Source organism: Sander vitreus, chromosome 15, assembly GCF_031162955.1.
Source record: "Sander vitreus isolate 19-12246 chromosome 15, sanVit1, whole genome shotgun sequence".
Classification (NCBI taxonomy): Eukaryota; Metazoa; Chordata; class Actinopteri; order Perciformes; family Percidae; genus Sander; species Sander vitreus.
The window spans coordinates 20,364,808-20,385,961 of NC_135869.1; the positions used below are offsets into that span (position 1 = coordinate 20,364,808).

General features: G+C 41.6%; 2 protein-coding genes across 3 annotated transcripts; one reads left to right on the forward strand and one right to left on the reverse strand.

Annotated features, from left to right (window-relative positions):
* Positions 1-81: 81 nt before the first annotated feature.
* Positions 82-5,732, reverse strand: bri3 (brain protein I3). Its single transcript, XM_078270442.1, has 3 exons — positions 5,148-5,732; positions 4,204-4,312; positions 82-1,492 (listed from the first exon to the last, which is right to left on the reverse strand). Exons 1-3 carry the CDS (start codon positions 5,293-5,295, stop codon positions 1,360-1,362), a joined length of 390 nt encoding a protein of 129 aa, XP_078126568.1. The 5' UTR covers positions 5,296-5,732; the 3' UTR covers positions 82-1,359.
* A 2,470-nt stretch (positions 5,733-8,202) lies between these two features.
* On the forward strand, positions 8,203-20,844 carry tecpr1b (tectonin beta-propeller repeat containing 1b). Of its 2 annotated transcripts, none has more exons than XM_078270183.1 (26): positions 8,203-8,268; positions 8,535-8,634; positions 9,760-9,992; positions 10,084-10,266; positions 10,752-10,874; positions 10,995-11,117; positions 11,559-11,733; positions 12,369-12,469; positions 12,557-12,658; positions 13,749-13,876; positions 13,973-14,586; positions 14,964-15,082; positions 15,208-15,363; positions 15,444-15,593; positions 15,788-15,945; positions 16,229-16,356; positions 16,842-16,935; positions 17,075-17,171; positions 17,260-17,339; positions 17,444-17,500; positions 17,586-17,760; positions 18,002-18,137; positions 18,341-18,433; positions 18,529-18,635; positions 18,872-18,991; positions 19,776-20,844. In XM_078270183.1, exons 3-26 carry the CDS (start codon positions 9,768-9,770, stop codon positions 19,908-19,910), a joined length of 3,579 nt encoding a protein of 1,192 aa, XP_078126309.1. In that variant the 5' UTR covers positions 8,203-8,268; positions 8,535-8,634; positions 9,760-9,767; the 3' UTR covers positions 19,911-20,844. The 2 variants fall into 2 exon arrangements, with proteins under 2 accessions (XP_078126309.1, XP_078126310.1); XM_078270184.1 differs by having other exon boundaries at positions 8,246-8,332.
* Positions 20,845-21,154: the final 310 nt, after the last annotated feature.

Genomic DNA, 21,154 nt, shown 5'->3' on the forward strand with positions numbered 1-21,154 from the left:
GTCAATGTTCTTATATATTCCTTTGTTTAAATGTATTTAATGTTCATCTGTTTATAAAAGAAATCAAATCAAGTAGTCAAATCCATAAGTAGCATTCATTTTTAATTACAGTAACTCATATATAAAAAGTAAGAACCTCAATCATAAGAGCGTGCGTAGTGTGTTTTCAAAAAGCAAGATATTTATTTTTTTTAATCACTCCCACCCAGTTCTCTCTCTTTTTCTTCTACCATGGACAGTTATACAACATCTTGCTGCGATGGAAGACGTAGACACGAAGATACTGCAGATGCAGGGACATAGACATTCTCGGTTGATTGTCTGGTTTGGGAGGAATGGGGCTGGGTGACTTGTCACAGAGTACTAAGATAAAAATCCAGAGATTATACACATAATTGAAAGATTTCTTCAGCTTTTACTCTCAGCATGCTTCCCCAAAGTGAAACTCCGCACATTAAAGGAGTCTGCGCTTTGACATAAGAGTCCTCTTGAAGTAGAAGAAGTCCGAACAGTGATTGAGGTTGTAAAGTCAAGGGCGTTTCAGATTGTATGTACCTGAGGTCTGCATTGGCCCTGGAAAAGCACAACCCAGCAGAATAATCATCAAACAAACTGTCAGTGCAAATATGGCCCCAAGAAATAATATCAACAAAAACAGACAAAATGGTGCAGGCTTTCTGCCTGAGACAAGTCCATTGTTTCAGCCGGGACAGTTCACATCCAAGGATCTTTACACGTCTTTTTCTTTGTTAAAGATGTTTCTGTTATTCCCTGTGACACACTGAGCCAAAAACAAACATTTCAAATAAAAAGTTTACATTTCCGGAAAAGGCAATTACATCAGTGATCTACATGGATGCTGTGTTGAGTACAATATTAAGAAGCACAAAAATATGTATGCAGTGTGCCAGCAAAGACAAAAAGAAAGAAAAGCATGTGTCTCAGTTAATTCTGGCTTGAAAAAAACAAAGGAATCTGCTCAGATCATTAGATAACTGAGCTAAATCTACAGGAGAAATCATGACTCTCTGAATCTCTGATGATCACTCAGCATGTAGTGAAGGCACTGACGACAGCTGGACACTTGCATATGCTAGAATATATCCTCAACTAGCAGACGCAAATAGACTCCTACACGTGCCTCTAATAAAACATCATAAATTGTGGTAATATCATCTTGATCATTTGTTGTACATAACATAATGGCAACAGCAATGTGCAATATTAAGAAAAGACAACAGAATAAAAGACAAAAATGCTGGATTGTGTGTGTGTGTGTGTGTGTGTGTGTGTGTGTGTGTGTGTGTGTGTGTGTGCAGGGGGAGCATGAGCAGGTGCATGAGCTGTGGTTTGGTCCCTCTAGCCAAAAGTGGCGCCACAGTTGGGACACCTTCTCTGACGCAGTGCGAAGCAGAAGAGGAGACCCAGGGGGAAGAAGAAGATGGCACACATGATCCCCAGGCAAGTGAAGTCATCCTCCAGGACACCAACTCTGCAAAATACACGCACACGCACACACACACACAACAGGAAGCATTAGTAAGGAACACTAAGAAGAAATACTAATGCAGGATTTTAATCACACAAAAAACTTTTCTCTGAATGGATAACTGAACAGGCCTACTGGGTACAGGCTCAGGGCCCCTGGATCACAACTTCTGTATGAAGTGACTGTTGTAGTTTCTTGTTGGAAAGCCAAAAAACCACAAAGAGGCGCAAAACAACTACAAAGAGATACAAACCACCACAAAAAGACACAAATTAATGCAAAACAATGACGAATAGACACAAAACAACCAGAGAAACAAAACTAACACAAGGAGACACAAAAAAAAAAACACAAAGAGATACAAAAAACCCAACAAAGAGACAAAACAACAACGAGATGCAACCGCCGAAGACACATTGTTTGGAGTCGTTCTGTGTATCTTTCAGTCTGGGTATGTTGCTCCTCTGTAGGAGGGATGGAGGATCTTTTACATATCTTTGTCCAGGGGCCTGTTGTCTGTCCATGGCTGTAGGCTGCTATTTATTGATATAGTTTCATATCAGAATGTTTAGGGTTGTTTGTATGTAACTTAATAATGTCAGTTTATAAACGTATTCTTATTAGGTCATGTCTGCTCGAAGGATCTTGAAAAGAGAACGAGGTCCGAGCATTATCACTAGTGATTACATTTTCCTATCAACAGTTTACTGAATGCTTATCTGCAGTCTCTTTATTTTCTGAACCATGTCTGGACATTTCACTGTAAACAACCATCAAGAAAAAACTGCTTTGTAAGAGTCAGACTTAAAAGAACTGAAAGTTGAAGTTGCTAATTCTTGACTTATCTTGTTTTAAATAAGCTGAGGCTGAAGTGTGCAAAAATGTGCTTTTTACCATTTTCTTCTTCCTCCATGAAGCTGTATCAGATGTAAAGGTTGCTAAGCATTTGTCTTATGGTACGTCATGCAAAAAAGTTAAAATATAAAAAAGAAAGTAGTTTTTGCCTTGTGTGACATGAAAATCAACAATAAGAAATGATCATCAGAATATCAAGCAACTTGTTTTGAAAGGGGAGTCTTAAAGGCCTTAGAGCAGCTTTAATCCAGAGTCACAATGAACAAAGTGCTAACCACAGTCTCATGACTGCACCACGCCTACCAAAGCGCCCAGTAAATCTGCTGGAGGCCCCGAAAAGGAATTAACAAATGCAATGTATCAAACTAGACCCTAAACTCATGGGAAATAAAAAACTGCTTTGGAAAGCGCTTTCTGTTAATGCTATGAAAGAGTGTCAGATATGGGTTTTTGACTTTTTGGGTGTAGATTAAATAGAAATAATCTTGGTAAATAGGCCTTAATTACACCGATAATATTAGATTCTGCTGCAGTGATGACCTGGGTTCAACCTAATTAAAATGATTATAGCTCCTAAAACAAGGCATGCTTACATAAGCTGACAGTGTTTGGTCTACCATGGCACCACACCACACTATGTGCTGCTGTGCCATGTCATAAGTATTTGCACAACGTATTTGTACACTATGGCTTTCACTGACTGAGGAAACATGATGAGGAGGCCATGATGCAAATGCCGACTTAAACTGTACTAGCCACACATGTTTTACATACTGTGGACATACTAGGGCTGGGTATCGGTACTCAATACCTTTAAGGTATTGACCAAAACAACACATTATTAAGTAGTATCAAAACTTCTCCAGTCAAACAATACCTGCATTTGATCCATTTTGTACCCAGATCTAGAAAAACACATGGTTTTACTAACAGCCAATCACCACAAGTGTTCTTCAATTTAATGTGACGTGTGATTGGTCCACTACCACAGCAGCTGCAACCCATACAGTCTTTGGTGTGGTGAAGTTGAGTGCAGTGTATTTGACAGAGTTGTACAGTTTTTTTTTATGATTATTTTAATAATTTGAACAATTTTAAAAATGTATTTGTGTAAAATTATTTTGGATGGGGAGGATTGGTGGTGGCATTTAACGCAACTGAATGCTTCAGAAGTGCATTTGCAGGTTATTCGTTCACGTGACAATAAACAATCCTGCTATGAAATGAAAAGCTACACAACCAGCTTCCTTACATCCCTGGAATAGATATGTGTATATTTTTATTCAAACGCAACCAGTGGATTGGAGGACATCTGATTTCCATTTTCTGTTCTTGTAAACTGTGTTCTGTAGCCACCTTGACCTGGGCCTGATCCCAGTCACTTGTTTGAGGCTGAAATCACATGACTGACAGGATGTTGACTCAGGCACAGTGAAACCAATGTAAAAACATCTTTCAAAACTGAAAGTCACATCCGCTTGACATTAGGTCACACTGTAGGAACAATGAAAATACACATACAGATAGTCGCACAGACAGACACTGATGATTTTAGCCTCAAAAAGAACTGTGCTCAGAAACCTGCTAAGTCTGAGTGAGCATGGGTTATGGGTCACGGTTAATAGACCTCACTGTCCATTATGTTTATCTGTGTTTTGAGCCCCCCAATGTCAACTTCCAGGCAGCGCTACCTGGAAGGCACTAGGATTAGGCAATGGTTATGGTTATGGTTAGGGTTAGGTGCCTTGAAGTCAACGGTCGCAGCGCTGCCTGGAAGGACACGTTGGGGGCTTAAAACACCATTGAGCGTCCATTATGTACCTTAATATACACTCTAATATATATGTGTGTGTTCTCACCTGCAGGCAGGGCAGCCTCCCACCACCACTACAGACGGTTGTATGATTGTGTAAGTCCCCGTGTAGGGTTGGTGGGCTATGGTAGGGCCCATTTGGGCTGGTGGGTATCCTGTGGTTGACAGAAGGAAACGACATACATGATATTGTGGACATTCATTGTAAATAACTACATCATTTTTTAAATAATTAAACAAATTACCATATCATGTTTTGATTTGTGTGAGTGTGTTGTGAGTGTGTTGTAGGAGAGTTTGTGATTCAGGGGTTTATTTCACTGACACTCTCAGGCCATACTGAATTTACCACCTGTGTTCATCGGCAGTGATATTTGTGTGACACAGTAGTATAATAATAATGGTCCCTTTCAGATGCAGCAACAGGCTACTTTAATCTACCCAGAAGACCAAGAACAGTGGGTTAAGCAAACAGGAAATTACAACAACTACAAGAAATGAGTCGCACAACCTGTGTGCTCCCTGCACTGTGCCAAAACGTCATCATTAACATATTTCATATTCTGTTGCTTCCTATAAAACACTGAAGATTATGTGTTAAAGCTGTAAGCCATCCGACTATAAAGTGTATTGGTTATTTATCGTTTATTGAGCACTCATAGTACACTCCCTTTAAAAGGCGCATATTTTCTAATGTATGGTCAGTATAAACACCTGACATACTGCGCACGCGCAACATTGGAGCAACTAATAAACGGAACTTAGTAGGCCTACTCTTTCACGGCGTTTGTAACTTAAAGTCACAGACTCGGTGGTTCGACATGATGTACCCCCTGGAGACAAAAATACTTGCGACGCTCCCAGAGCCACAACAAAGCTAATTTCCTTTAGACGAAGACGGAAGTGGACAGCAGTGAGACCTCGCCGTGCTTTACTTTTTTGCCAAATGTGGACCATGTACGTGTGCAACGTGAACGGGGCTGTACTTGCCTTGGCCATCGGGGTACTGGTAGGGCGGCGGGGCCGGCGGGGGGATGGCCCCATATCCCTGCTGCTGCTGCGGGCCGTACTCATAAGCCCCTGGGACAGCGTTGTAGGCGGGAGGTCTGTCCTGAAGAAGAGGTTTGCTGTCCACCATCTCACCCGACTCGATGCGTCCTCAAGTTGTCTCGTTCTCTGTTCTTAACTTAAATCTTCAGCAAGAAAAAGGGTCAAAACTGTACTCCGGTTATTTGGCTTCTTTTGTCCGAAAATCTGTGCGACGTTGGTTGACAAGCAGTGGTGACAAAAACAAAGAAAAGACGCTGCGCAAAAATGAAACTTCGTCCCTCTCCATGCGCCAACTTTGTACCTGGTGGCGCAACAACCCCAAATATTTACCAAATGTCCACTTAAAAGACAGGAATGGTCTTAGTCGGTCTGGTAATGGTTAACTTAACTCCATGTCCCTCCTTGCAGTTGGTCCTTTGGCACCAATACAACAGTAATCTGTCATCCCAGCGCCTTGTAACTCAGTTGAACTCAGTAATGCTTTTCCTTTCTGTCTGGATTGTCACAAGAGAAGAATCATGTGATGGGCTGCTGTAGCGCCTCTGCGCACTGAAAGGCTTCTTAAAGCTACAGTTCATGAAAATAAAAGGCTCAGTGCTGCATGCAGTGCACTGCAGAGCCAGCACACCATTACCTCCCAGTGCCCACTGGTGTTAATCATAGGCCTTCACATAGTGCAGTCAGTGGAATGCCATACAATTTATTAGGTTAGAGGTTAAGGAGACGCCATGTGTGGAGGGCATCAATTGTTCACGCTGTGACTTACATAAATGTCCTCATTATCAGTGGGCTACCCTTAATGTTGCATAATATTCACATCCTCAGCTTTGGTCCGAGGATCAGGTTGTTGGTTTGGAGAGGATACGAGCGAGTTAATAAAACGTCAACAAGATGTTAAAAATATATATATATATATATATATATGATTTTGATATGATACTGTTTTCTCTGTTTTATTCAGGGGGCCTTCATCAACAGTTTCCTGTAGATCATAACACAACAAGACTATGATGAGCTGAAAACTTAACTGATATAAAATATGTTAGACTCCCAATAGATGATGGGGGAAAGTAACTGATACTGAAACATTTTGAGCTACTAAACTTTCTGTTTTATTTGCAAGGGAAAGGGAAATATTATAGTAATATTATACATTACTACTCTATATTTAGTTTTACAGATATAGTTACATTTTAGATTAATACTTTACATAAATGAACAAATGACACACTTGTACAATGCATTGTTATATATAAAACCAGCAGTGATCTCTTGCACATGCAGCATTGTAGGTTTGGGGACTCTTGTCATATTTTAGATGTCTATGACATGTCTATGTTAGCAGTTAATCCAAAGAGACACAATGCCATGTCATCATCATGATATCACATGCTGAGGTAAGGTGATGGCTGCCGACTGTTGCCCCTGTCCAAGGTGCTGAACTTGGGACCCCCGAGTGTGAGGTAGCTACCGGGGGACTCGTTGTTCACACTGAAAGGCAGCCTCATGGCATTTACTTTACTAAGTATTCAGATACTGTATTTAAATAAAAGTATTAATACTCACTACAAGCAGCTAAATTACCTTAAAGTATTAAAATCAGAATCACCTTTATTGGCCACGTAAGTGTGTATACAAACAAGGAATTTGACACCAGTTTGTGTCACTCTCACTGTACTTGCACAGAAATAGACAGCAAAAAACAAGGACAACAAAGCTGGATAAGGTAAACATGAACATTGATACTATGTAACATATATCAAAAGGTATCTATATAAAACTCAACAACACAATACAACTTTGTAGACAATAAGACAGTGGTGCAGAGTGCAAAGGGTGCTGGAATCAATATAGGATTATTGTAATTAATGTTGTGTTAATATTCATATTAGTGTGCAGTGTCCAAATATTTGGACAAATTGTATTTTGATGCTTTGGCAACATTGTTATTGACACTTTTATGCCAATAAAGCCCCTTTGGACCTCATTAAAAATTGAATTATTAATGTAACATGCTGTTATATACAGTCTGTGGTAACAGGTGGTTTTATATGGTAGTAGTTGGATTTGGCAGCATATACAGTGAATATTCATATTGACAGTGATGATATTTACATGTTAAATGCAATTTATTAAAAATAAAAGTACTCATTCTGCATTAAATGTTCCCTGTCAGTGTTTTACTTTTACATGATATTTAGGGTTATTATTATTACTGCTGCATTAATGTGTACTGTATGTTGCATTTTCCTGCTGCTGATGTTTAAAGTTGTGCTAATTTTAAGTCATGTATATAGGCCTACTGTTTGGTAGTTTAAACTACAGCAATGCATCATATTCTACAAGCTCATCATATGTTTGTCCTTTGAGAACCACGTATCTCTAAAAAGTCACTTTTTCATGAGCTCAGAAAAACAGCTGGTTTAAACTTTGTGATGATGCATTTTCCTGATCCAAGATGTTTTTTTTAAATAGTTTATTTAGCTTAAGAAATTGAAGTTTTTCATTCTTCAGTTTATCAGAAAAATTCCAAATCATCAAATTTGGAGATACGTGGTTTTCACTGGACTGGAAGGGGATACAAAAATTGATCTGAAAAGTAAAGCTGACAGGTAAATGTGGAGTCAAAAGTACAATATTTACATGTAATTTGTAACTAGGCCTACAGTACTTGAGTAAATATATTTAATTGCAGTCCAGTACTGCCAAACATTAGTGTTATTTAGGAAAGTTGGCAAGTTCCTGAGCACCAGTCACCCTGGCATTTTCCATTCATGTTGTGATAAAATATTCCAAACTGTAGCCAAACAAGTAAAACCAACCTTGGCTTCAATAATTCATTCGGCGCTGAATAAATTATTGAAATATGCGCGTCAATCAGCAGCCGTCGGGAAAAAAAAATAACAGGAGCTCCTCGTGTTCCACCAATAGGAGCAAGGGATACCACACTCCTGAAGAGTTTCAACCAATCAGAGCAACGCTTCCTCCATTTCCTGTTGTGGGCTCGGGAGTTGGACGGAGCATTCCTCTGGTCCAGAATGGGAATTAAATACCAAAGCCGGTATGTGCAATGAATGACTTTACTTTTCTTCTCCAAAGGTGTTGCTCATGACAGAGCCCTATATGTAAGTAATATATATGTGTTTGAAAGTCTCGAGACTGAGGAAATGAGGAGGGTAGCTGACTGCTGCCTGTTCCCTGATGTAAACAGCTTATAGCCGACTTTGCGGCATAAGAGTCCATATCAATTATCTGTGTTGTTAAGCTGCATTGCATGCTCAAACTCCCTCTGTTGTTATTAAACATGTATTTCTGTGTCTGTACTAGCATGGGCCTCGGAGATGGCAGGTATCGGCTGTTGCACCTGATGTCATGTCGCGTGTGTTGATTCTCCCTTGACAACCGCGGATCAGATACCAACATTCAGGTAACGTTACCCTGCTGTATGAGCCCACGGTGTTTGTGTGTACGCGTGTGCGTGAAGCTCCACTGCATGCTATAATGTACATTAAGTTTATTCCAGGAAATTGCTGATTGATTATAGTGGTAGTCGAGACTGAAGCGGATTAGTGTCAGTCGATAAAGATAGTGTCATGTTAGGCAGCCAGAATAAGCATAAGACTTCCGGTCAGACATTACAAATTAAAAGCCCTCTGCCACGTTTTAGTGGTCACAAAAAAAAAAAGAAGCTTAGGGAACATTTTAAGATAAGTAAGTAAAAAAATAAAGATTTCAGTGGCTGTGGCTCAGGTAGAGCAGGTTGTCAACTGATCCACTGTGTGTGTGTGTGTGTGTGTGTGTGTGTGTGTGTGTGTGTGTGTGTGTGTGTGTGTGTGTGTGAAAATTGTAAAGTGCTTTGGATAAAAGCACTATATAAATGACTATTTACCTATTCTGAAAATAACTATGGAATTCTGGTGATATGACACATCACTCATCACGTTTTCTAGGGGTGGGGGAAACATAGTATCGCAATGTTTTCCATGGCAATACTGCATCAATACACATATGCCAAGTATCCATCTTTTATTATATACATTGCACAAAGAGAATTTAACTTTTTGGTACTAGAATAATAAAATCAATTGGTTTAATAGTCCACTAGATAGACTCATAGAAGTGAGACGAACAAACAGAGAAATGTTTCTTTTGAAATGAAAACTTTATAGATAAAACAAATGTTGACAAAGTTTTCCTTTGGGGACACAATCTGAAGTTTGAAAAAAGGTAATAAATTGTAATATATTGCAGAATACCGCAATATGTTAAAAATTGGTGATTCCAACTCCTGATGTATTCCTCTTACTGCTCTAATCCTCTTTCTTATTATGGTGAGATGCAGACTACCAGAGTAAAGAAAATAACTCAATAATAAATAGTCACTATTCAAGGATGAATCTAAATGTGAATGTTGCCTTTGCTTATGGTCAAATGTCTTCAGGATATCAATAATAATAATAATAATAATAAATAATAATCAAAGTGCACAGAGTCATAAAATAAATACCAGGCAGCTTGGAAAGATGAGTGGTCTCTTGCTGTCTCTGTTCAGCGGCCATCATGCCCATCACGCTGCTGTGGGCCGTGGATGTGTATGGCAGGGTGTATGGCCTTTCCACAGCTGGCCAGCGGTGGGAGCGTGCAGACGACATGCTGCTAGAGCTGAAGCGTGTCACTGCGGGGAAGGATCGCTGCTGGGGCATCGGCTGCGACCACCATGTCTACCTCAACATGATGCCCAGTGAGACCTCCATCCGCTACCGGGAGGAGACCTATGAAAACCAGGTTGGCCCAAGCTGTATGTTGATACACTTACAGTGTAGACACAGTGTGTCCTAAATGCTAAAGTGCTGTTGCTCTGTGTGTGTGTTTTCAGAGGTGGAACCCAGTGGACAGCTTCACTGACACACTGCTGCCGACCGACCGCTGGCCATGGAGCGATGTGACCGGGATGAATCCTCAACCGCTCCACAGCTTTGAGCTGCCCTCCCGCAGCTGGGATTGGGAGGGAGACTGGTATGTGGATCAGAACTGTGGAGGAGAACCCAGCCAGACTGGGGTAAGAAATAACACATGAACACTCTCATAACTACTCACACATACACACAAAAGTCCTGATCTCATTTAATCTATATTCTTGTAATTTTATTTTATGCCTTTTGTTGTTTATGTAGCCAACCCAATGTTTGTTTTTATAAATTCAGTGCTTACTTGTGTTCAATTTGTTGTTGTTTGTTTAGGACTCTTGTACCTGTAATTGATCATTATATATTTTTTACTTCTCTTCCTTAAGTGAGATTCCTTCTACAAGCTCCTAGGGGTTTTCTTAATCTCACTTGCACAATCTTTATTTTATATATTTTTTTTATTTTATTGTGTTACTGTTGTCTTGATTTCATTGTGCAAAGTAATCAAACACACACAGTCCTTTTTAATGTATTTCTATGCTTCTTTCTTGCTTGCTGTATTTCTAATTTTGTGAAATTTGAAATATTAAATGTCTAATCATACTCTGTCTCTGGCTCTGTTTTTGTCTCTCTTCAGGGCTGGGAGTATGCAGTCGATTTCCCGGCCAACTTCTCCCCGGACAAGAAATGGAACTCTTGTGTTCGTCGCAGGCGGTGGATCCGTTACAGGAGATACACAGCACAAGGCACCTGGGCAAAGGTTTGGACACTCTGTATTTATACTATATATATATATAATATATAATATATATATATCTCTGTAGAAAGGTTGAGTACAGGTCTGACTGAAGATTAGAGTAAAGCCACTGTCTTTCTGCAGATCCCTCTGGACAATCCCAGGAAGCCCCCGCTGCCGCTCTGTGACATAAGCTGTGGTGGTTGGGAGATGAGTGACCAGTCTGGGAGGTATCCATACCTCTGGGGCGTGTCCCAACAAGGAGAGGTCAGTCCACTGGACCAACAGTTTTCTTTCAACTTAAAGTGAAGCATTCCATGCTCCACTCACTGTGGTTTTGAGAATTTGCAGAGACAGGGTTTATTAAACAAGCAATAATCATCAAAGTTCCTGTTGATGCAGCACTGAAAATGCCCTGGTGTTAATTTTTTTTTACCACAAGAGGGCAGCATGACTTCATATCATTTACATTGCCAAACATAAACAATTCCTTTAAACCAATTAAATCTTGTATACAAATAAAAATTATACATTGTATAATATAGTTTGATGCTCTGTTAATGATCTATAAAATGTACTGTGCTGACACTAGTATTTATTTTATATATACATAATATCTTGTATTGTGGTTATATAATTTTAAGCCAAGCAGCATGCTATACAATATCCTACCCAATCCAATTTTTTGACTTTATCTTTACGCTGCAGGTGTGGTTCAGGGAGGGCATCCACCCTCGTGTCCCAGAGGGCTCCCGCTGGGAGGAAGTAGAAGTGCCCAAGGAGGTGGCTCAGTTATCGGCGGGCCCCGGAGATCTGCTGTGGGCTTTACTTTGGGATGGGAACCTGCTGGTCCGTACTGGCCTCACCCTGGACAGCCCGACTGGTCAGCGTTCACTGTAGTTCACATTTACATATACCCACCACAATTATTTTCCATTATTGCTCATTTTTGCCCCTTTTTCTTTTTTTCAACAATACTTCTTGTGTAATAACTATATCTAATCTGTATCCCTTCTTCTAAATAGTTTGTGATTTTTGTGACCGTAAGACACAATTGATCTGGATAAGAGTCTAAATTGTCAATATCAACACCAAGATCAGTTTTATTTGTTACAGCATCATTGTACATGAGGTACCTATTTAATATATACTGTACCTAAAAAAAAAAAATAAAAAGTACCTCGGACAGAGGATGCAAAGCTTTTAAGAAAAGGTGGGAATTTACTGTAATCTAGGTGCAAGTCTCACAAGATGGACCACCAGTAGTGTTGTCATGATGCAGGGACCAAAGAAAATGAGCCAGACCTATACTGCCTTACAAAGATGATCTGCGGCAATACTTTTTGACATTTTTCAAAAGTCAAATATGATGGTTTAAGTTTAATGTCATTTGAACAAAAGGTGTAATTCAAACTGGCTTTGTAGGGCAGAATATTTTACAAAACATAACATAAACTACCATAAACCATGTTTACCTTCGTGCTGTTTCGGTAAACATGCAGCATTTTCTTCTATCAGGCACATCGTGGGTCGAGGTGGAATCACCAGGAAAGGAGATTGAAGCGCTTCATGTGGCTGTTGGAGTTAGCGTGGTCTGGGTGGTCACTAAAGACTATAAGGTGAATCATTACTCCTTGCATGCGTAAAACTGGCTGGATTCATTGTGATGGTAACATATCTGTGTGTTAATGCGTGTGCGTTTCAAGGTGTGGTTCAGGCGTGGCGTGAACTCCCACAACCCCTGTGGCTCCGGCTGGATCAGCATCGGAGGGGAGATGATGGTGGTGGATGTAGGACTCAATGACCAGGTTAAAAAGATTTCTGTTGATAATTTAATCATCACACCTTTTTGATGAGAGCCTAGGCCTTATCACAGTGTATTGATTTTCTGCATAATGTAAATGTGTTTATATAACAAAATTGTAGGTTCAACGATGTAGACGGGTATTTTAAGAAGAAACAATGTATGACACCATAACATTTAAATGTATTACACACCAAAAACGACATACTAGATTTTGTGTCAGTTACACTTAATTATTATTAACAATATAGTTTCGCATTCCAGCCTTTTTGTTTCCTTTAAACCCTACTGTAGCGTGTTTCTACTGAACTCTAGCTGCTTCCCCTCTGAGCGATTCACTTTACCCTCAACATTGGATCTGGTTTCAGGACAAGCCAGATCAGGGCCAGGGTCAGGACAGAAAGGCTTTCGCTCTTTATCTCACTGCTGAGGACTTTGCTAGCACTGCAAACCCACATCTCACACCTCCTCCCCTTCTGTCTCTCACCTCTGTTCCCCCTCCCCAGCCCTTCTACCTATGGCCTCTAGTCCTGCCCTGCAGTTGCCCTGTAACACGAGTACAGCCAGCCGTTCCAGCCAATGTCCCAGCAGTAGCACCTCAGGCCTAGCCTTATATATCCCCAACGTCTCCTTCCAGGCAGCGCTGCCTGGAAGTCACTAGGATTAGGTTATGGTTAGGGTTAGGGTTAAGGTTAGGGTTAGGTGCCTTGAGAAGGAGACGTTGGGGGCTTAAAACACCATCAAGCTCCTACTGGCCTGACATGTGGGAAACTCCCTAATTAGAAGTTGGCCAAGCTGTCATCATCGTATCCCATATTTCATATTTCAGGTCTGCAATTACGGATATGGCTTGTGTGAGGCGGCAGGCGGCGGTGTTACAGTATATGGCCTTATAAAGTAACAATTGCCTGTGTTCTACTAGTGCCACTGATACACCTTTTAAAGAGTGAATAAAAGGTTTATTATATTTTATTTGACAGGATTCTGTCATGTTTATCCCATTAGTTTTTATGTAGTTGCTGAATTTCCTTTCTTGTGATTACTGAGTTCACCTTTGTTGTTCTACATTGTTTTCTTCTCTCTTCTTCTGTCAGGTGTGGGCGGTAGGTGAGGACCGCGGCCTGTATTTCAGAATGGGTGTGACGCTGTCTGAACCAAGTGGGAATGGCTGGATTCCTGTTTCTGCCCAATGGGGCAATAGTAACAAGGTTATCTCATCCAGGTCTGTATAAATAATCGAGTTGGATCCTGTAATGAAACAGACCTGATTATATCCCTTATTTTTTTTCCTGCTCTCTCCATATGTGTTGTTTAATAGGAAGAAGTGTGAGTTTGGTGGCCAGCTGACTGAGGCCTCACAAGGCTCGGTTCTGAGCTGCACGGACTCTGACTCAGAGTTAGGTCCTACTGACTCACAAAACAGCACTAAAGACAGCCCAGTCGTGGAGGCAGCAGCCCCCTCTGTAGTCCCATTAGGGGAAGCACACACGCCCACACCTCCCCTGAAAACAGAGGACGCTCCCTCAGCCTCCCAACAGGATGCCCCCAAACCATTCATCCCTGCAAGTGACAGCTTCATTAACAGCCTGGTGTCAGACCGTGACAAAACGTCCACTCCCCAACTGTCCATCGCAGAGGTACAGCAGGAAGAAGTCGAGGAGCCGTCCCCAGCCCCGATACTCCCGACCCCTGAGACCGCAGGACACGATGTCCCCTGGATGAATGTGGATCTGGAGGGAGCAGAAGCAGCTCGATGTGCACAGGCAGCGGGGCCTTTGTTGGGCGATGGCAGTGCTGCTGCCACCTATGCCCTGGGGACTCTAGAGACCTCTCACGGTGCTGGAGAAGAGGACGGGCCGGTGTGGACCTGGATCTCTGGTGGAGGCTGCGATGTGGATGCGAGCTCACAGATCAACTGGCTTAGTCCCACAGGTATATGGACAACCGCTATGCAGTGATTTTAAGATTGATGTATTTACTAAATGAACAATTAAATTAGCAACCTTCCAAAAAACATACCTTAAATAAATAAAAACAAAGATCTGCAGGTGAGATGATGATTGCTTATGAACATTGCATGTAGTGAGTAAATATAAATATAGAAAATAATGTAAACACACCATGGCAACTTCAACTAAATCACAAACAATGTATATTATATCTCTTATATAGCTTTGTTTGAATGTTGCACACTGTGTGTCTGTGTGGTGTGTTTGGGCTTTTACATGTATAGAGATATACTGTACGTGTCATCTCTATGGTTGTCTGTGTGTCTGTCTAAACGTCTGACTTGTATGTCTTTCTGTCAGGTCCTCTCACCAGCTCCCTGTCACTGACTCCAGTCCAATCTGTAGCCTGGAGCGAGCAGCAGCAGCAGCAGCAGGAACACAGAGAGGAGATCAGCAAGAAACCGCTGGAGAGAAGCAACGTAAGACTGCTTGTGTTTGACACTCCTCTTTAACTCCTCCTTTCTGCCTCGGACTGATCATATCTCCTCTCTTGTCACATTTTTTCTGTCTATATGTGGTCACATCCTCCCGTTTCCCTTGCTAGTCGGTGTGGGTGCGTAAAGGTGCGTTGCGCTGGTGGAGAGACTGGAAGCCTCAGCGCTGGGTGGATGTGGCTGTTGCCCTCGAGCAGTCCACCAAGTCTGACGGCAGGAAGGACAGCATTTTCTTTGTCTACTACACACAGTATGATGAGAAAAAGGTTGGTTTTGCTATGGTCGGTTAAATTCTCAACTGTCTACTGAGAGCTGTCATACTAATTTTCTTGTCTCTTTGTCACAGTACCTTCATGTGTTTATAAATGAAGTGACGGCGCTGGTTCCGGTGCTCAGGGACTGCCACTATGCTTTTGCTGTGTACACCACCCAAAGGACCAAACAGAGGTGGCCTCTGGTACTGGCAGCACAAACTGAAAAGGACATGAATGACTGGGTAACAGTTGCACAGAAAATACATACTTTTTTTTAAGCACACTGAGCATGCAGCAAACACTAAAGTGAAAATGTAGATTAAAACGTTGCATGTTAGGTAGAATTTCTCATTTTTGTTACTTTACTAGTATTTACATTTACTAGATAAAGCTCATTGCTGATCACATTCCCTGTTGTTTCTGGGTCTGCGTTTAGTTGTGCCTGTTGTCTGACTGTTGCTGTAAGTGTCGAGGGCTCACAGGTCCCCCGTCCAGACAGGCCCTGTGGTCAACAACCTCAAAGGGAGACATCATGGTCCATGAGCCGTCCTTCTCCCTGGAGGCCCCCGCAAACACACTGGCCTGTGACCTCATGTGAGACTGATACCAAATAGTAGACTGCCTGCTTCTTTTGTTTTCATCCTCTCTTTCTGGTAGACCTGGTTTCCCATCAGCTTTGTTGTGCCTACACTGATTTAATTCTGCTACATGTCAGTTAATGTGTCACTTACATACTGCTCTGCATGGTGAGAGTGGGTGTTATATACGTGCTGCTAATGTGCCAAATCTCTTTCATACTGTGTGTGGCAGCACTTTGTCTCTGTGTGCTAACAATAGTGTGGCTAACGCTGGGTGCTTCCGCTGTATGGTGCTGCAGGTTCTGGCGGCAGGTCCCGGGTCACCTGCGCTGTGTAGAGTCTAACAGTCTGGGGCTGGTGTGGGGCTTCGGGTGGGACGGCACCGCCTGGGTCTACAGTGGGCACTATGGGCAACAGCCCACCCCGGGTAAACTTGCCCATATATTTCACCACAAATTGAAATCTACACCACGAGGCTCGTCTCCTTGATACTCATATGTACAAACTATTGATGGGTCCGACTCCTTTTTGCTGTTTGTCATGTATTTATTCCTATTGTTGAAATTATTAATCAATTAGTCGATCAACATAAAATTGATCTGTGACGATTTTAATCATTGCTTAGTTATTCACCAAGTTAACATGGGAAATATAATTGGTACAATAATCTCTCATAAAAGTAATCATTAGCTCCAGAGCTGTTTACTTCTAATGTTACATTTATGTCCCATTTATAATTAATTATTAACATAACACATAAGAGAGACTCACTCTTCTTGCTAACAGCTTGTAGTTTTGTGTGCAATTGCTTTAGCATCTGTTGCAGATGTAGAGACATGTATGCACATACACACCCGTGTAGGTATTTATTTGCTAGCAATACATTTTTGTCCATGTTTGTGTTTACTGCAGGAGATGCAGTTCAGATGCACCAGCAGACTGATGTCAGGAGTGTTCATGTATATGAGAATCAAAGATGGAACCCTATGACAGGCTATACAGACAAGTAGGAACATTTTTTTTTTTTTTTTTTTACAGTGTTCAATAAAGTCTTTGCGGTTTATCTTGATCATTAAAAGGCTTTTGACAGGACTGTCTTTGACTACTCCTAAAAACATAAACCTTTTTGTATTTTTTGGCTCCAGAGGACTTCCTACAGACCGTCCGATGTGGAGCGATGAGAGCGGACTAAAGGAGTGCACCAAAGGAAACACACACCCGCCCTCCCCTGAGTGGTCCTGGGTAGGTGCGATCCAAAATCCCTCCTGCAAACACATTTCATTTCTTGTTTCATCACCAGCTAATTCCTCACCAACGAACTGTGTTTCAGGTGTCAGAGTGGGCCGTGGACTACAATGTTCCTGGCGGGACAGACAAAGAAGGCTGGCAGTACGCGGCAGACTTCCCTGTGTATGTTACTATTTTTTTAAATTTTTTTTAGAATGTTCAAAAGAAAAATCATCATTGTAAGAAAGAGAGGTGTGCCATTTGTCTGACTGATCTCTCTCCTACAGGACGTTTCATGGCCACAAAACCATGAAAGACTTTGTTAGGCGCCGAAGATGGACTCGGTAATCAAACACACACTCGCTCACATTTCTGTGGTTTGTAACTCCGTTTCTTTAGCATTAAAATAATCATATATTCTACGTACAGGAAGTGTAAGGTCACATTGAGAGGTCCGTGGCAGCAAGTCCCACCCATCCGCCTGAGTGACATCTCTCTGATGCCCTGCCTGGCCCAGAGCAGCATGGAGCAGGTCCCCGTTTGGGCCCTCAGTGACAAGGGAGATGTCCTGTGTCGTCTGGGAGTCAGCCCCAAAAACCCTGCGGTGCGGAATATGCTGGAAAACTAATTCTGACATTAAACATTTACAGTTACTTTTAGATCTTAACCAAGAGAGATGTACTGTAAGTGCAGCGGTAACGATTCCTAGATGTTAGTTTCTTACGTCATGATAACAATAATTCCATTGTGATTCCTTCGAAGTGTCAGTTTGCGTTCCATCTTTTCTCTGCAAACGTTGCTGTAAACAACACTTCCCTCTAACGCCATTGTGTTGGATCTCACAGGGCAGCTCCTGGCTACACGTGGGCACAGACCAGCCCTTTAAGTCAATCTCAATCGGCGGAGCCAACCAGGTGTGGGCCATCGCCAAGGATGGAGCTGTGTTCTACAGAGGGTCTGTTTCCCCACTAAACCCTGCAGGTCAGCTGAAGATGTGAAACTCAGATCATGTTATCACGTATCACATCTGCAAGACACAAATCATAAACGCTTCAATGGAAATCTGTATTGCATCAACACACCAGTCCTATCCTGTATGCAGCATTAAAAGCCCATGAAGGTATTGTTATTGTTTGGGTACATGCACCAGGCAGTAAACTTCCAGCGCTCTCGCCCCTCTACAGGAGAATGCTGGTACCACATCCCGTCTCCCCCCAGGCAGACTCTCAGACAGCTGTCTGTTGGGAGGACCTCTGTCTTTTCTGTGGATGAAAACAGTAAGTAGCAGTAAACACCACATTTTTACTTTATTAGAACCAGACTCTTAAAATCACTTTTTTTATTTATTTTTTATTTTTTATTCTTCATATAGGTAACTTGTGGTACAGACAGGGCCTCACCCCCAGCTACCCTCAGGGCTCTGCCTGGGAGCTCATCTCTAACAACGTCACCAAGGTTTCTGTGGGACCGCTGGACCAGGTCAGTATGACAGGAAGTCAAGCAAAGAAATGAACAACTTTGTGAACACTGCATTTACCAACGCCACTAAATCAGCCATCAGAAGGCGTCAGGACAGTGATGATGGAGGACACTTGATTTTCCCACAAATTGTTAGCATGTGGCAGGAATTATGGTGGGATCTGACTGTAAACTATATCTGATAATAAACCACAAATGGCTAATGTTTGTCTCAGTGCTGTTGCTGTGCTCTCCAGGTGTGGGCCATAGCAGATGGAGTTCCAGGCTTCCCTGCTGAGATTTCTGGAGCTGTCTGCCACAGGCTGGGGGTGGGACCCATGCAGCCCAAGGGCCAGTCCTGGGACTATGGTGTAGGGGTGAGTCCATGATCATTAGGTATACCGCCTCTGATTCATATTTCAATAATAAGAGGAAAGGAAAATGAAAAGAAACATACTTTACATAACATACATTTGACCTTAATATTTTTTACTTTAACGTTAGCACCCAATGAATTGAAATAAAGCTTAAAAGATAAGTGTTTCTCATTATCAACAAATCCGATGAAAAGACCAAAACCAGCGTCTGTCTCCTAATACTTTCTGACTTCCCTATTCTGTCTGTGGTAGCCTATTTATTATTAAAGCTCTGTAACTTCCTAAAACAGCTGGACACTGTAGTCATACCTTACTCAAACAGGAGTAAATAGTGCATTTGTTTGAGACTATTTCAGCGGTGGACTAATACACGTTTGGTGCAGGTATGAAATAGCGCCAATAAAACAATTCTGACTAACCTTAGATCGCAGAGGCTCACAGAGTAGCTAACTCCAATATTACAGCTACACATTCTACTGTATTTATTTGTGTTCCTTTGAATCTGAGAAACAATGTTGAGCAAGATAGAATTTCTGGTTAGCATTAATTGTGCCAGCATCGAACAACCAAACAGCAGAAATCACGCAGCAGGTTATTTCATTTTTTCATTATTTTCTCTAATTTATTAGAATTATTGAACAGGGTTTAAAACATGTTTCCAGAATATTGTGGCGTTGTTAGTGCCCTCTAGTGCACAAGTGAAGTAATGTGCAAGTAAGTCTTTTCTTTTTTTTTTTCTTTCTTCTTCTTCTTCTTCTTCCATTTATGTGTATTTGACTTCCAGGGAGGATGGGAGTACATCAGTGTGAGGGGAAACTCAGTAGAGGCTCCTCGCGCCCCCCATCCTGCTCCTATCGGACCCCCACGCAGCCCGCTCCCCCCGCGGCCGCAAGTGAACGGGAACGCTGTGGGTGTGTAGCACCATCCCACCTTCTCCTCCTCCCTGTTTGTGCCTGGATCCTCATTTGTCTCCTCTGACCATTCCCACAGGCCCTTACCCCTTCATGTAAAGGGAATGCACAATCATACCACTGAGTTTTAAAGGTAACCTCAAGTGTCAAAGGTTGGGTTTGACACTTGATGGATGAATGTTACTCCCTGGCTTGTTTCACCAGGCAGAAATCATGGCAGTATGCAGCGATGACAAAACCGAAAAGGGAGCACAAGAGCATTTTAATGGATCTTGACGTCTTGTGGGTAAAAAAGTGCATGTCTTGGCTCTTACTAGGCTTTGCCTATTGGGTGTTTTGGGATCTAGCAATAGCTTTAATTCTTACATACAATATCCTGTGAAAAGCTAGAAGGGTGGGACTTTGATAAAGGGCTAAGGCTTAGGTACTAAACTAACTTGTCTTCAAACACACAATCCCACTGTAGCCTAAATTGGTTTGGTTTCTAGAATCGTCTTTTGTTTTTGCCTGTCATACATTTGCATGCGATTTCAATTATTTATTTACGTAGCGGTATTATGCATTTGTTGAATTTGGTTTCTCCATATGTTTTGGTCTATTATGTTTGCAATGGAGTGTTTTTCGCCCATATTGCTCCGACAAGCCTTCCTAATATAGAAGGCTTTTTCAAAAGAAATTTGAGATACTTGAGTAAAATATAATGCCCTTTAATTGCAAGCGACTGCAGAGAAAGATATTGAAAATTCAGTCTGCATTACCAGACCTCTCTATCCTCCTGCAACAAGGGAAGTTCTTCCTGTCAGCGTTACATCGATCCACATAACTGCTATGACCATGACAGGACCGTGACTGTTGAAATGCCACAGTAGGTCTGGATGTCACCATGACTCAACATTAATCTTACAAGGGCATTGAAATGTGAAATAAAAGTCTAAAAACATTGCTTTATGTTCTAGCATCATTTCAGTCGGTCTGGAAAACAAGTTGATTGCAGTGTGTGAGCTAGAAGCACATAGTAATTCCCCTGAATTTTTATTTTGATAAATGGACTCCAAGGTTGAAAGTTTCAGGATGAAAACAGAGGTAAGAGCATGCAACAGAGGTCTCCTGCCAGAATCAAACCAGGGACGGTTCAGCTACTAAACGCCATAAAAAAAGACCTATCCCTGACCTTTGGGACACATATGTGGAAAATATACAACCATTTGTTACACCTGAGCACTAGAAAGCTAAGAGCCAAGTAAATTGCATT

Bases quoted from the DNA above. Each gene is read 5' to 3' on its own strand.
- bri3 (XM_078270442.1), bottom strand. From the start codon at position 5,295: ATGGTGGACAGCAAACCTCTTCTTCAGGACAGACCTCCCGCCTACAAC. The intron at 4,313-5,147 runs GCAAGTACAGCC...TGTCAACCACAG, and splicing joins CCAGTACCCCGATGGCCAAG to GATACCCACCAGCCCAAATG. The intron at 1,493-4,203 runs GTGAGAACACAC...TGTATTTTGCAG, and splicing joins GGAGGCTGCCCTGCCTGCAG to AGTTGGTGTCCTGGAGGATG.
- tecpr1b (XM_078270183.1), top strand. From the start codon at position 9,768: ATGCCCATCACGCTGCTGTGGGCCGTGGATGTGTATGGCAGGGTGTAT. The intron at 10,267-10,751 runs GTAAGAAATAAC...GTCTCTCTTCAG, and splicing joins GAGAACCCAGCCAGACTGGG to GGCTGGGAGTATGCAGTCGA. The intron at 15,946-16,228 runs GTGAGACTGATA...ATGGTGCTGCAG, and splicing joins ACACTGGCCTGTGACCTCAT to GTTCTGGCGGCAGGTCCCGG.